Source organism: Orbicella faveolata, unplaced genomic scaffold, assembly GCF_042242905.1.
Source record: "Orbicella faveolata isolate gen_17 unplaced genomic scaffold, um_ofav_v1 contig_35, whole genome shotgun sequence".
Classification (NCBI taxonomy): domain Eukaryota; kingdom Metazoa; phylum Cnidaria; class Anthozoa; order Scleractinia; family Merulinidae; genus Orbicella; species Orbicella faveolata.
Genome location: NW_028301564.1, coordinates 30464174 through 30476273, shown reverse-complemented (window position 1 = coordinate 30476273; position 12100 = coordinate 30464174). Strand labels below are relative to the sequence as shown.

The 12100-nt window shown below is 38.6% G+C and overlaps 2 protein-coding genes and 2 pseudogenes across 2 annotated transcripts; 1 reads left to right on the top strand and 3 right to left on the bottom strand.

Moving 5' to 3' along the window:
- Positions 1-1752: 1752 nt before the first annotated feature.
- LOC149104171 (uncharacterized) lies at positions 1753-3406 on the bottom strand (annotated as a pseudogene).
- On the bottom strand, positions 3098-9966 carry LOC110050507 (coiled-coil domain-containing protein 169-like). The gene is made up of 8 exons (XM_020756428.2): positions 9716-9966; positions 9246-9328; positions 6116-6229; positions 5837-5880; positions 5606-5704; positions 4986-5039; positions 4460-4557; positions 3098-3911 (listed from the first exon to the last, which is right to left on the bottom strand). The coding sequence occupies exons 1-8, from the start codon at positions 9949-9951 to the stop codon at positions 3755-3757; spliced, it is 885 nt and encodes a 294-aa protein (XP_020612087.2). The 5' UTR covers positions 9952-9966; the 3' UTR covers positions 3098-3754.
- Positions 7861-9234, bottom strand: LOC149104170 (uncharacterized; annotated as a pseudogene).
- A 225-nt stretch (positions 9967-10191) lies between the features above and the next one.
- On the top strand, positions 10192-12098 carry LOC110050435 (testis-specific serine/threonine-protein kinase 3-like). Its single transcript, XM_020756345.2, has 2 exons — positions 10192-10924; positions 11528-12098. The coding sequence occupies exons 1-2, from the start codon at positions 10237-10239 to the stop codon at positions 11836-11838; spliced, it is 999 nt and encodes a 332-aa protein (XP_020612004.1). The 5' UTR covers positions 10192-10236; the 3' UTR covers positions 11839-12098.
- Positions 12099-12100: the final 2 nt, after the last annotated feature.

Below are 12100 nucleotides of genomic sequence, written 5' to 3'. Positions count from 1 at the left end.
TAGACGATCGGACTACCTTACCTTTACCTAGGCTGTGTAGGTATATGTGGGGGATTAATGAGATGCATGCTGTGTGGGTATATGTGGGGGATTAATGAGATGCAGGCTGTGTGGGTATATGTGGGGGATTGATGAGATGCAGGCTGTGTGGGTATATGTGGGGGATTGATGAGATGTAGGCTGTGTGAGGGATAGATGAACTGTAGGCTGTGTGAGAGAGATGTGTATATTGCGGCGGAGTTAACTGGCCGCCCAACCATCCGGGTGGTGTCGCACTTATAAAGCGAAAGAACAAAAGGGTTGGCTGTGAGCCAATGAGAAAGCACTGACGTCATCGCCAAACTGGACAAACGAGTTTCTGACTCCGACTGAATTTAATTGTTCAAAATGGCGGACATACCTCAATTTCAGTTTATAATATGCTAATTTGCCAAACATTCTTTATATGCACGCTTATGTTCTGTAACGGATTTGTAATTTATGCTATACATACAGTTCTGTATTAAAATACAGTAGCCAGATTAAGCCTTGACTGATGGCGTTCTCTCTGCCATCTAATACTACACGTTGCAGGGAAAGGGTAGTTCAAATTCCTCGACAACGTCTACCGTCTACGAATGCCTACGAACGAAACCAACTTCCTGTGCCTCGCCGCCTAAAGCATCACAATTTTCAATGTTATTCCACCAGATATCATTGTCTCCGCAACATTTAGATTTGAGGTCAATTAAGTAGCGAGATCCCCGAGAACTGGAAGCTGAAAATATGAAACGACCAGTGATTGTTGCGTTTTTAAATTCCTTCAGTGTAGTGTAGACGATCGGGCCTAAGCTTCCTAGGCTGCAAAAAACGCTCTTCAAACCGGAGGAATTTGAAAACGCCGGCTTTGAGTTTTCATGTGGGCGGAAAACATTTTAAAACGGACCTTTTCGAACACGATAGATGAGGAGAACCACGTGATTTCCCTGGCCGAGATTTCTTCAAACAAAAATATGAAACGACCGGTGATTGTTGCGTTTTTAAATTCCTTCAGTGTAGTGTAGACGATCGGGCCAAAGCTTCTTAGGCTCCAAATGAAGTCAATAATCAGGCGTTCTTCAATGAGTCCAAAGAGATCAGGTAGAGATCAGGTACTTTTCCTTGTCTATTCTCAGAGAGTTCACACGTATTTTATCGTGCTCCGCTATTTTGTATTCAGTTAATCGGTTTTCAATTCGTCAAAAATGTCTCTCGCAAACGAGAATTCATTATCAATTGCACCTTTGGCTAATTAACTCAAGTACTTGGACACAAAGGATCAATTCAAGTCATATGGGGATTTTACAGATTTGATTTGTCTGGCCAAGACATTACTCGACACCAATCAATGGTACTTCAGCATCGATACTGGCCTTGTCACATCCGTTGTTTTTCTCGACTTAGCTAAAGCTTTTGACACCATTGATCATAATATTAATTATTCCAATAATTTTCCCTCGAAATAAAGTGGTGACCCATACGGGAGACCGGATAATATGGGAGAGTTTTCACCGTCTGGAAGTGAACAGGTTCCCGACGCCTTCTTTCCAAAAAAAGAAAAGTGGAAAAAGAAAGGCCTGATCGCAGGTTATAACTGCTCTAAATTCATCGTTTTCTACGCGTCATATAATGTCATAAAATTATTAGCTATAATTAAGAATACTACCAGTATATTTTCAGCCTAAAATCGGCAGAAAATAGGAATATTCAGTCTGGGCCTGAAAAACATTATTCTTATAAAAAAAAGACTGTACTACGACATGCAATGTAGAAAGCACCAGAGGCGAGTATTGAACTTAAATGAGCCCAGTTAAGTATTGCCAAAGCGCCATAGTATAAAACTCTCTAGGATTCACTGATTTGAGTTGTAAATTTGTGCAAAACAGTAAAGCGCAAAAAAATGTTGGATTGCAATGCATTGTAAAGAGCAACGGCAAGACCAGTGATGGCAAAGACGAGAAACACATTTACCCCCAACCAGTCCGTTTTGTTTGGCTGTACATCTTCCTGTGTTCCCTATGGAGCAAACTGAAACCCTGGGATGAGTTTGGAGGAAGAATGATGAAATCTGTTGTGTGGATTGAACAAGTAGATAATCAGAACTGTGAAAGACACTGTTGACGTCAGTACCAGTAGAATTACAAGTAACAGAGATCCAAATGGTGGGTTGTGATGGTTGTCGTGACCCCGGGTCCATTATATATATGGGTAACGTGCATTTCCATGCCAAATGCCATCCATATTAGCACAGCGACAGTGATGGATGGGACCATATTGCAAAGTTAGGAACTCTCCACAAGTTTAATCTCCTTGGCCAGTTTGGCGGAATGGCATAAAAAAATGCGTATTAATAATGTTGTCAGGATTCTTTTTGATGTGACAAACTCTTTGAGGGTTGCACACGGGACCCCTTTCCCTCTGCGAACAAATTAAACAACAAAGTGATGATAGGTGGTGAAGCAATAAAAGAACTCTCTCTTCTCTTGAACGGGGTTTAAAACATTTGTGGCCACTTTTAGACCATGTTTAAACAATCACTATAACAGTGAAAAATGCCACTTGAAAGGGAAATGATGGCGTTTTACTTCTTCATTAAGCGCTCTCTAAATGATACCTCGCAACTTAAAATAGTGGCAGTGTGTCCTGAATATGATAAGGCCATCAACAAAAGCCCTTCATAATTTATGTGTTTGGTCATAAATAGGGTAAGGGTTTTGGGAAGCGGACCGCACAACCCTACCCAATTATTCTGGGTGAGTCCTCACCCCCGGTGAGTCCCCCTCCCTCACCCCTTAACCTTACCTTTTAATTTAGGGGTATTGAACTGGAAAAAAATATGCCAGGAAAAAGACTTTGGCACCTTTTACATGTTGCTGTTTTTCTTTCGTCGATCTCGTCCCTAAACCTTCTTGTTATATTGCCGCTATTCTGGATGAAGACGTCACAAATGAGAAAGCAATTGGTGCAACAAGAGCCACCAACACAGGTTAATTATAATGGAGCTAGAAAGGTCATAAATGCTCTAACCTGCGATCATACCATCCCTCCCTTCTGACAATGAAAAAGAATAACAATAATATTATGAGAAAATAAATGATCTATTTTATTTTCTAAAGGAGAATTCTTTACAATTGCATCATATGTACAAACAAAATAATGTATTTACAAGTTCACAAAAGAACATTTTTAACACAATTATAAATAAAGAAAGTAATGGCTGCAAATATGTCATAATTGATGATTCTTAACCTGTTTCCTTCATTAAGACAAGATACACCTCAGTTAATGGTTACAACTGAAAATATTCCATGTTGAGACAGTATCCTTTCTTCTAATTACAGTAACAACAAAAATATCTCTTCTAGCTACAAGTGCCAACTTGCCTCATAACTATTTGTTCTGAGGGTCAAATACTGCTTAACAGCTATCAACAAGCCAAATAATCACTTTTGGAAAAATTGTTAATTTTTTGGTAGCATATATATTTACTAACCAAAATATTACTTTATTACTCAGAGTAAATATTAGATGTTTTGTCAGAATACCGTAGCACTGTCAACTAAGGCTACAAGAGTCCTTTTTTTTAGTTTAAATGATATAATGTGAACTGCTAACTAGCTTTGTGATCCATTTTTTAGCAACTGTGCTACATTTCATCTGATTGTGTTATTTAAAAGAATAAATATCTTAAGGTATAATATATATTTTTTAAATTTTGAGAGTTCTTCAATATATTTTAGCTGTTCCTTGGACTGTTGCCAGGTGATTTACTCCCCCCTGATCCCGAGCTGTCCAGCTTTGGTAGCTTACGTACTGCTGCCACTTTCTTCACTGGGCCTCTCTTAGGATCAATGATTCTCTGATTGTCCGGCAGGCCAAACTGGTTAGGATGCCTGGAGGATACAAAAAAAGTGAATTACAAAATAGAGAGCAGGAAGTGCTTATACTGCATGATGTAAACATGGTGTAGTAGATCCTGCTTTATGGACCCCCACTTGAAAACACCTCATTGTTACAACTGTACTTTTGATCTCTAGCTTTCCCTACAATATGCTGCTTAATACACACTAGACTTTCTGAGAATTCAAGCTATGAAAAAGGAGCTTGGAGCAAGAAAAATGTTTGTGGTATTTTATCCAAAACTGGAACATAACAAGTGCAAGTGTGGTTTGATGCCAGGACTACCTACAACCATGACTTCAGAACATTGAAAAATTCTCACAGACAACTCATTAACAAAGACACTTTTAGAGGTCCATATGTTATCCATATTAACTGGCTTTGATTGTAGCTAAGTGTGGATAGTATTCAAACATCTGTGTGGTGTGTTTGGTTTACAAGTCAAATAGTTACATTTCAGATCACCCAACTCATGATGCCTAAAATTACTTTAAATCAAGGATGAAAAAAGCAACATTACGGCACACCATGAAAGACCAACCTTAACTTAGCTGTCTGCAGCTGGGCTTCATTTTCTCGCTGAGCTTCACTAAGAGCCTTCCTTGTTTTTGTCTTTGTTTCATCAATGACTGCAGCAGTCTGAGATGCAAAATAATAAATAAATGATAATCATATCAGTATTACAGATAATGAATGTTGCTAGTGAGGACCAGATGAGAAAAGAAAGCTTTCAAGGTATTTATGGAATGTATGATTGCATGGTTGTAAAATGATGTGAAAACTGCTTCTATTCTTACTTATCATTATTTGCAATCCTATGTGGATTTCAGACAAAATGAACAATGATCCCCTAAACAAATGCAATTTGCATCAGCATGATTTTTAGCCATCAGAAATATCGCATGGCTTGAGCTTGTTGTGAATTTGCTTCATTCCAAGGTTGTTGGTTAGTTTGAAGTAGCAATTTTGCTTTTGCCAATTTAATAACGTTGATTTAAACCCAGGTTTTTAAATGCTGCAGAACAATGGTACTTGAATGATATTGCAGTTCTAACCATAATACTTACTTCATCTAGCTCTGTTAAGTATTTCTTCCTTTCTTCATTTATCTTGTGGTATGCCTTAAAAATAATACAGTAGCAATAACATTGTTGATTTAACTTTTGTTATATATTTTACATTAATTCACTAATTTTACTGGTAAATTGTCAATGATTCTACTCTGTTGCATTAAGTGACTAGGAAGATGGATAACTGACGCTCTTCATTCAAAAGGATGCTAAGAATAGAACCCAGAATCCTTGAGTCTCTGAAACCTATGATTCAATCTCAAAATCCTGGAAGCCACTATAATGAGTTTCAAAATGTCTTGTTTTTCTGTCTCACAATCTTTTCAGGGTCTAAAATCATTTAGGTTGTAGCTGCGGATTTTCACACAGTCTTGCCATATTGATGAGTCTTGGATTTTATCTCCCTGATCACTCCAGGAATTAACTGTCTTGCCGCAACAACACAATGCTAACAATGACAACAGCAATAACCCAAAGCAGAATCATTTGACCTGAAGTCCAAGGTAAATTCATTACACCACTGTACCTCCCAATAAAAGTAAAAAAGAAAGAGTGTTCCACTAGTGTTACATAATTACATTATATGGAGCTAAAGAAAGGAACAGAACTTAAGATACCTTGGATTCATTGTCTAAACGCCACTCCAAGTCTCGTAGCTGACCTTGTAGCTCTATTTTATCTCGCTCCAGTTGTCTCATTAGTTTTCTGATTTCTGTCTGTTGGTTAAAACAGAGATTGAAATAAAACATTTTGGGAACATTTTTACAGCCTACTGTACAAATAATAATTTTGCTGACATACTGAGACAGTCCAGAGAACAGAGGTTTAATATATTTTTTAAGACTTACATCAGATAAACCATTGTATGTTTTGAGGTGATTACTTGGTTTTCCTATATAGAAACAAAACAAAGCTTTTAAGAACTTCTCAACTAAGGCATGAGTTAGCAAACTGAATATATGTACTTAATGCACCATTGAAATAAATATTGTTTAGTTTGATTCATAAATAGGATTAAGTAGTATGCATGTAAACTAAACCAAGATCACTACAAGTTTGTCACTACAACATGACATAACATGTTATTTGTTTACTGTTATATTATAAGCAGACAGCAATGAGCTTACCATCTCGAGAAGGAATCTTAAGCTGTCCCAGTTTGTCCCTCAATAATACAACCTGTTTTTCAAGTTGATTGTTCATCTCTTGCTGGGTCTCAAAACGGGTCTTCCATTCATTATCTACAGCAACAGTCTAATGATTATTATGTACAAATAGCTGAATTCCTGAACAAACTTACATGCAAATCTAACTGCAAAACAACAACAACAATAACAAAAAAACAACAAAAAGCAAAAAACAACAACAACAACAACAACAAAAACTGCAAAACAAATCTCTTAGAAGGAGAGATGTTCTCTTGACCTGCTTGTCCTACCCACTCACTTCCTCCTGGTCTCACCCACCTACACCCTCAATGACGTAGTGACCATATATATGCACGTATACACATGCACAACTTTGGAGGTCCAGAATAAATAGATATATATTTATATACATTGTATAATTCGCTGGTTTGTCAGTCTCTCCTATTAAAGCTACAATCAATTTCTCAAAGGTTGGCATATTGAACAACTTACATGTAAGTTACCAGAGACACTGTTACTATTATCTTGTAAACCTTTTTAAATATAGGCATACATGGTATGGGCTAAGAGTAGTGGGCTTGACTCTGGAATTACCTAATTTTAATCTTAAATTTAAAAGGAACTCTTTCTCTTATTTATTAACTAAGTTATGGAACAGTTTGCCCTCTCAGGTATGTCTTTCAAGTGATGTAAATGACTTCATAAGTAAATTGCAAGATTGTAGCTTTTTAGAACATGTCTTATAGCTTCTCTGTCATGTTTTAAGCTATCTTACAGCTTTTTACTTTTTTTGTAGGGCTTAGCAAATTATATATTATGTATTTATTGCTAATTTTTATATATCTATTAAGTTGTTTTAAAATAGAATAACATTATTAACTAGAATAGAATAATATTATTAGCTGTAATTACTACAGTTCTCACTTATACGTGCTTATATTTTGAACAAGTTCTTAGCTCCTTGACGAAACGTGTTAAAATAAATGATTGATTGATTGATTGACTGATTGATTCTCCAGAAACAGCACTTCTGAGCCCCTAATAAATTAAACTTTTCTTAGGGAAGGGGAAGGGGGGGGGGGGGCACGCCCCCAAATGCTGCAAGTGACTCACACCTTTGGTGCTTGATGACCTTTCTCTTTGGTGTGTACTCCATGAAAAATGTATGCTATGCCCTTGACCCTCCTTCCCTTTTTACATGATAACATAGCACTTCAAGGACCAGGCATTGTTAAACTTCGAAAACAACAAATTGAATTGCCATGCTTCTCCCCCATGAATAAAACCAGAAGGTACAAGGAGCCATTTTTCTAGGTTTTCCTAGGTGCATGTTGTACCAAATATTGACAAATCTCTACACCATAAGATACAAGGGTTTATGGTCACTTAGTTCCATGGTCACTTCGTTCCAACCACTTCATTCCATCAAAGAGTCACTTTGTTTCATCAAAGAGTCACTTCGTTCCAAATGTAAACTAAGCTATTAAACTTTTATTTTCAATAGATTTTCTGAAAATTCGAAGTTAACAAATGCTTGGTCTGTTTTGAATCTTTGTTTATGAACAAGTTACTCCACCATCTTAGATTGTTGTGGAGCCCAGTCTTTCCTGCATTAGTGTTTTCATTGTTTATATCTTTAATAAATGTCATTAATTATCTACTTTCAAGTAGGTTTCTCATGTTGGTCATTGCTTTCATTTATTTGGTGGCTCCTAAAAGAGCCATTTTTTTGGTTTGGTATACTTTATTAACTTGTCTTCACATTTCAAGTGGTCCATTAAGATGAGAGCAGGCCTTCAATAGCCGTCTTGCTGATCTTTCGTTGGCTTCGAACTGGTCCCAAAGCTCAAAGATTTTCTGCTGTAGGTCTCTGTACTTTCGTCATTGGATTCTCCTCAGCTTCCTTTCGGACACCAGTCAGATCTGAAGTAATGTAAGCTTAGCTTCCCTGTGAAGAAGATGGATCAGCAGGTACATTGGAAGCTGTCTTCGTCTGGATGCTTGTCAATTTAAGCCATAGTGCCAACCCTCAACATCGTTGTTGGTTCTGACAGCCAGGTGCTTCCGTGGACCCAAGTGCTGGATACGTAGTCGACAAACTCGAGAAGTGGCTCCGACGCCTCCCTGCAGAGTGTCTCCTTTAGTGTGGTTGTCCTCTTTTAAAAAGGTATTCACTGTCATCAGCTGACTGAAGGGTCTGCGGCACAGCTTAAATGTAGCATCGACCTACCAAAACTTTGAATGGGCAAGGAACTCGAGCTGCTGATCAGTGGCAAAAACTAGGTGTCTCCAACTCCTTTGTTGGTGCAGTCGTTGATGACCTGGAAGCTGATGGAGAAGGAGCTGGAGAGGTTTTGCCTCACGGTTGGCGAATCAGCTAAGGACGACTTGTTTAAGGCTACTTCGGCGGGTAAGTTTGACTGATCAGATAGTTCAGAGTTGAAGTCAGCATCAAGAAGCTCAGAGTTGAAGTCAGCGCCAGGAAGCTTGGAATTGAAGTCAGCGTCAGGTTCGGCATATGCGGAGATTTCACTTAAGGCGGTACTCTCAGCCTGAGGGCTGTCGCATGTTAAACAGTGCCAGTCAATAGACACACCGGTTTTAACTGCTTCTCAGCATTGCAACTGTGATATATGTGTATCGCAAGTGCTGTGTTGCCAACAGAGGCAGCCATCACACTGCAGGCCTTCTTGACAAGATGTACACATCATAAGGTACTGTAGGTCGGAGACATTGTAACATATAGAGCGGCTTGATTCACTTGTAATGTTTGCTGAATAATATGAGTATCCACAATTGAATGATCCCTTTTATACATATCACTAGTGACCAACAGATGGAACGAAGTGACCATGGAACAAAGTGACCGGATACCATATACCCATATACCCGGATACCGGATAACCATATCAATTTGCCCCTGTTATTCAAACGGCAGGTAACACTATCCACGTGAAATAAATCAATTTCAAGTTTATCAAATTTTAGCAAAACAAACTGCACCATTTTGATCTGGGAGTTTGCTTTAATAAATATACAAACCTTTGAACAATCAGACTCAGTACATTAGTGGTTTTATAGCGAAAACAAAGTTCTGCTAATTATCTACCTTCATCCTCGACATTGTCGTTTTTCTCCTCCAAATCACTGATGGTATTCTCAAGCTCAACTGAAGACTGTTCTAACATTTCTCTAAAACAAAATTACAGGTTGAATTGTTTAATTTGTATATTAACTTAGCTTATTTCTAAACCAGACTAAGAACATCTATTTAGCAAACTGCAAATGCTTGTTCCTGCACTTGATCGCTAACAAAATTATAATTGTTTAAAGTCTGTAAAATTTTAAGGCTTTCACTGTTTTTCTTGATTTCGTATCCTTCGAAAACCTTACGACCACACAACTTCAAAGGAGATTCCCAGGGCTGGACAGTCACAAGTGATTTTTAATTATAATTGAAAACTCAAAAGGCATAAATAGTTAGACAATGTAGCTCAACATTTTGGAATAACAAACTTTCATCGGAGGTCAAATGAGGTCTAAGAGTCCATCGCTTAAATCACAATATTCACAACTTACTTCATCTGTCGTTCCTGCTGAATCTCAGCTTTCAGACGTTCGATTTCGTAGTCCAATTCCGTTCTTGGCGCTTGTTGCTGCTGTTGCGGCTTAGAACCGCGAGGAGTACTCATTTTATAGCTTTTCCTGGACCCTTTAGAGTGTTTGTGGGTCTTTTTCTTGCCTTCAACTTTCCCTTCTTCTTTTCTGATCGGAGCGATAGCGGTGAGGTCAGTAGCTCTGCGAGCATGGCGCATGTCTGGTTTCTATGGTGACGAAGACAACCGAAATTTAAAAGTTTGAAATTGAAAATAAACTTCTGTGTTGTGATGTCTATGTTGTTGTTTTTGTTTTTCATTAACTGGTTTAAGTAATTAATTAGCAAACTTTCAGTTAAGTTTGACGTCATAAACATAATAAATGGAACAATACACTAATTGACTATTTGGAAGTAATTATCGTTGAGGATTGCGAATAAGATCAAGTCAGGAAGGACGTAGAATGTCTCCCTGAAGCAGATCGACTCAAATGGTAAATCGTAAATGTCTGACGATAAAGATCAAAGCCCGGAAACGGGGCAAGATTCCAAACACAAATCAGACGCGGTGCCAACCACAGAGAAGTCGGACAAACCTGATTCAAACGCAAGTCGCACAGAAAACCCACTAGCTGGTGTGACTGCGTTGCTTGAGCGCTATGGTTACCAGCTAGGAGATATTCTTGGGAAAGGCTCATACGCAGTTGTGAGAAAGGCATACTCTAGAAGACACAAAAAGTACGTTGCAGTCAAAATCATTTGCAAAAAGAAAGCACCCGAGGATTTCCTTTCGAAATTTTTGCCTCGTGAGATCAAGGTTCTCAAAAGACTCAGCCACCCTCATGTCATCTCACTTATTGAGGTCATTGAGACCAACACAAGAATGTATATCATCACTGATCTGGCGGAAAGCGGCGATCTTTTAGAGTACATCAGAAAGTACGGAGCAGTGCCAGAGGCAACTGCTAAACAGTTGTTCAAGCAGCTAGTCATTGGAATCAATTATGTTCATGGTGAGGATGTGGTACACAGAGATCTCAAGTGTGAAAATCTCCTGCTGGATAAAGAAAAGAATATTATTATATCTGACTTTGGATTTGCGCGAGACAATTTGACCTCGGCTACTGGAAAGCGAAAACTTTGCCACACATACTGCGGCTCTTACGCCTATGCACCACCAGAAATACTTAAAGGTAGGAAACTTGTTTTAGTTTCCTAAATAAAGACTAAGTTATACTTTGTGAAGGGTATATATGTTAAACGTTTCAAGCGCACGAGAGATGGAACTTCGCGTACCATTCGATAAGGGTGTGGTTCTTTTAAAGTATCTAGTGGAATACCATTCGCCACATTAGAAACGAGCAGAAGCCAAGGGCAAGTCACATCTCGCACTGGATTGTGGGACTGTTACTGGGGACAAAACAAAAGACGAGAAGCTTTTCTGTCCCAGTAACGATCTCACAAGCTCAAAAGCAGCAACATGTTGCGTAATAAACCATCTGAATGTAGATGGTCAAGGTATACACAGTACACGACCAGATCCTGTACGCATGTTCATCGAGCTCAACTTTGTACAACATGCTACCGCTACTAACAAGATGGATGGTGCAACGCAACAATGCTTTTCAACTTGCAACGAAACATTGTCAAGCGACAATTTGCAATGTTGCCTGCATTGATTTATTGGCCTAAAAAGTATTCAAATGCGCCGACGTGTTCAATGTTCGTTTACAGAGGTAGAAAAAAAAAAGTACTAAAAACTGCTCTATCTGATATCACTGTTATCATCTACGTAGGTATAGCTTATGACGCAATGCTAGCGGACGTATGGAGTATGGGGGTGATTCTTTATACCATGGTCTGTGGTCGGCTGCCATTCGATGACTCCAATTTACGGAGTCTTCTGCAACAGGTTCATCGCCGTGTCAACTTCCCTTCCAAACTGAACGTCCCTGATCCAGTCAAAGCCGTCATTCACAAAATGCTACAGTGGAATTTAGCGGAGAGGATAACAGTGCAGCAGCTACAGCAAGAACCATGGCTGTTTGACCAGGGGCGGAAAGAATCGGAAAAAAGCCTCGTGGTTAAAACTACTGAAGCGGAGTGACCGCCGCAGCAGGCAATGTACGCGTTTAACAATGCCTTCCATGTAAGACTACTCACTGGCAAACCGGTGAAGAAAGGCCTTTCTTGAATCAAGCACGCATCAGAAAGAAAAGCACAGGTTAATCAACTCGAATTGGTTGCGACCATTTATTGTTGTTGTATCACAAATAAGTTTCCGATAAAAACACTGCCGGTATTAAAGCCATAAAATTCAAATTTATTCTGGTGAATTTGAACTAGTTATTTCTCAAAAAAGAAAAACA

Excerpts from the sequence above, each read along its gene's own strand:
- LOC110050435 (XM_020756345.2), top strand. The coding sequence starts at position 10,237 with ATGTCTGACGATAAAGATCAAAGCCCGGAAACGGGGCAAGATTCCAAA. Across the intron at positions 10,925-11,527 it reads ACCACCAGAAATACTTAAAG|GTATAGCTTATGACGCAATG; the intron begins GTAGGAAACTTG and ends TCATCTACGTAG.
- LOC110050507 (XM_020756428.2), bottom strand. The coding sequence starts at position 9,951 with ATGCGCCATGCTCGCAGAGCTACTGACCTCACCGCTATCGCTCCGATC. Across the intron at positions 6,230-9,245 it reads CGACAATGTCGAGGATGAAG|ATAATGAATGGAAGACCCGT; the intron begins GTAGATAATTAG and ends CTGTTGCTGTAG. Across the intron at positions 3,912-4,459 it reads CTGCAGACAGCTAAGTTAAG|GCATCCTAACCAGTTTGGCC; the intron begins GTTGGTCTTTCA and ends TGTATCCTCCAG.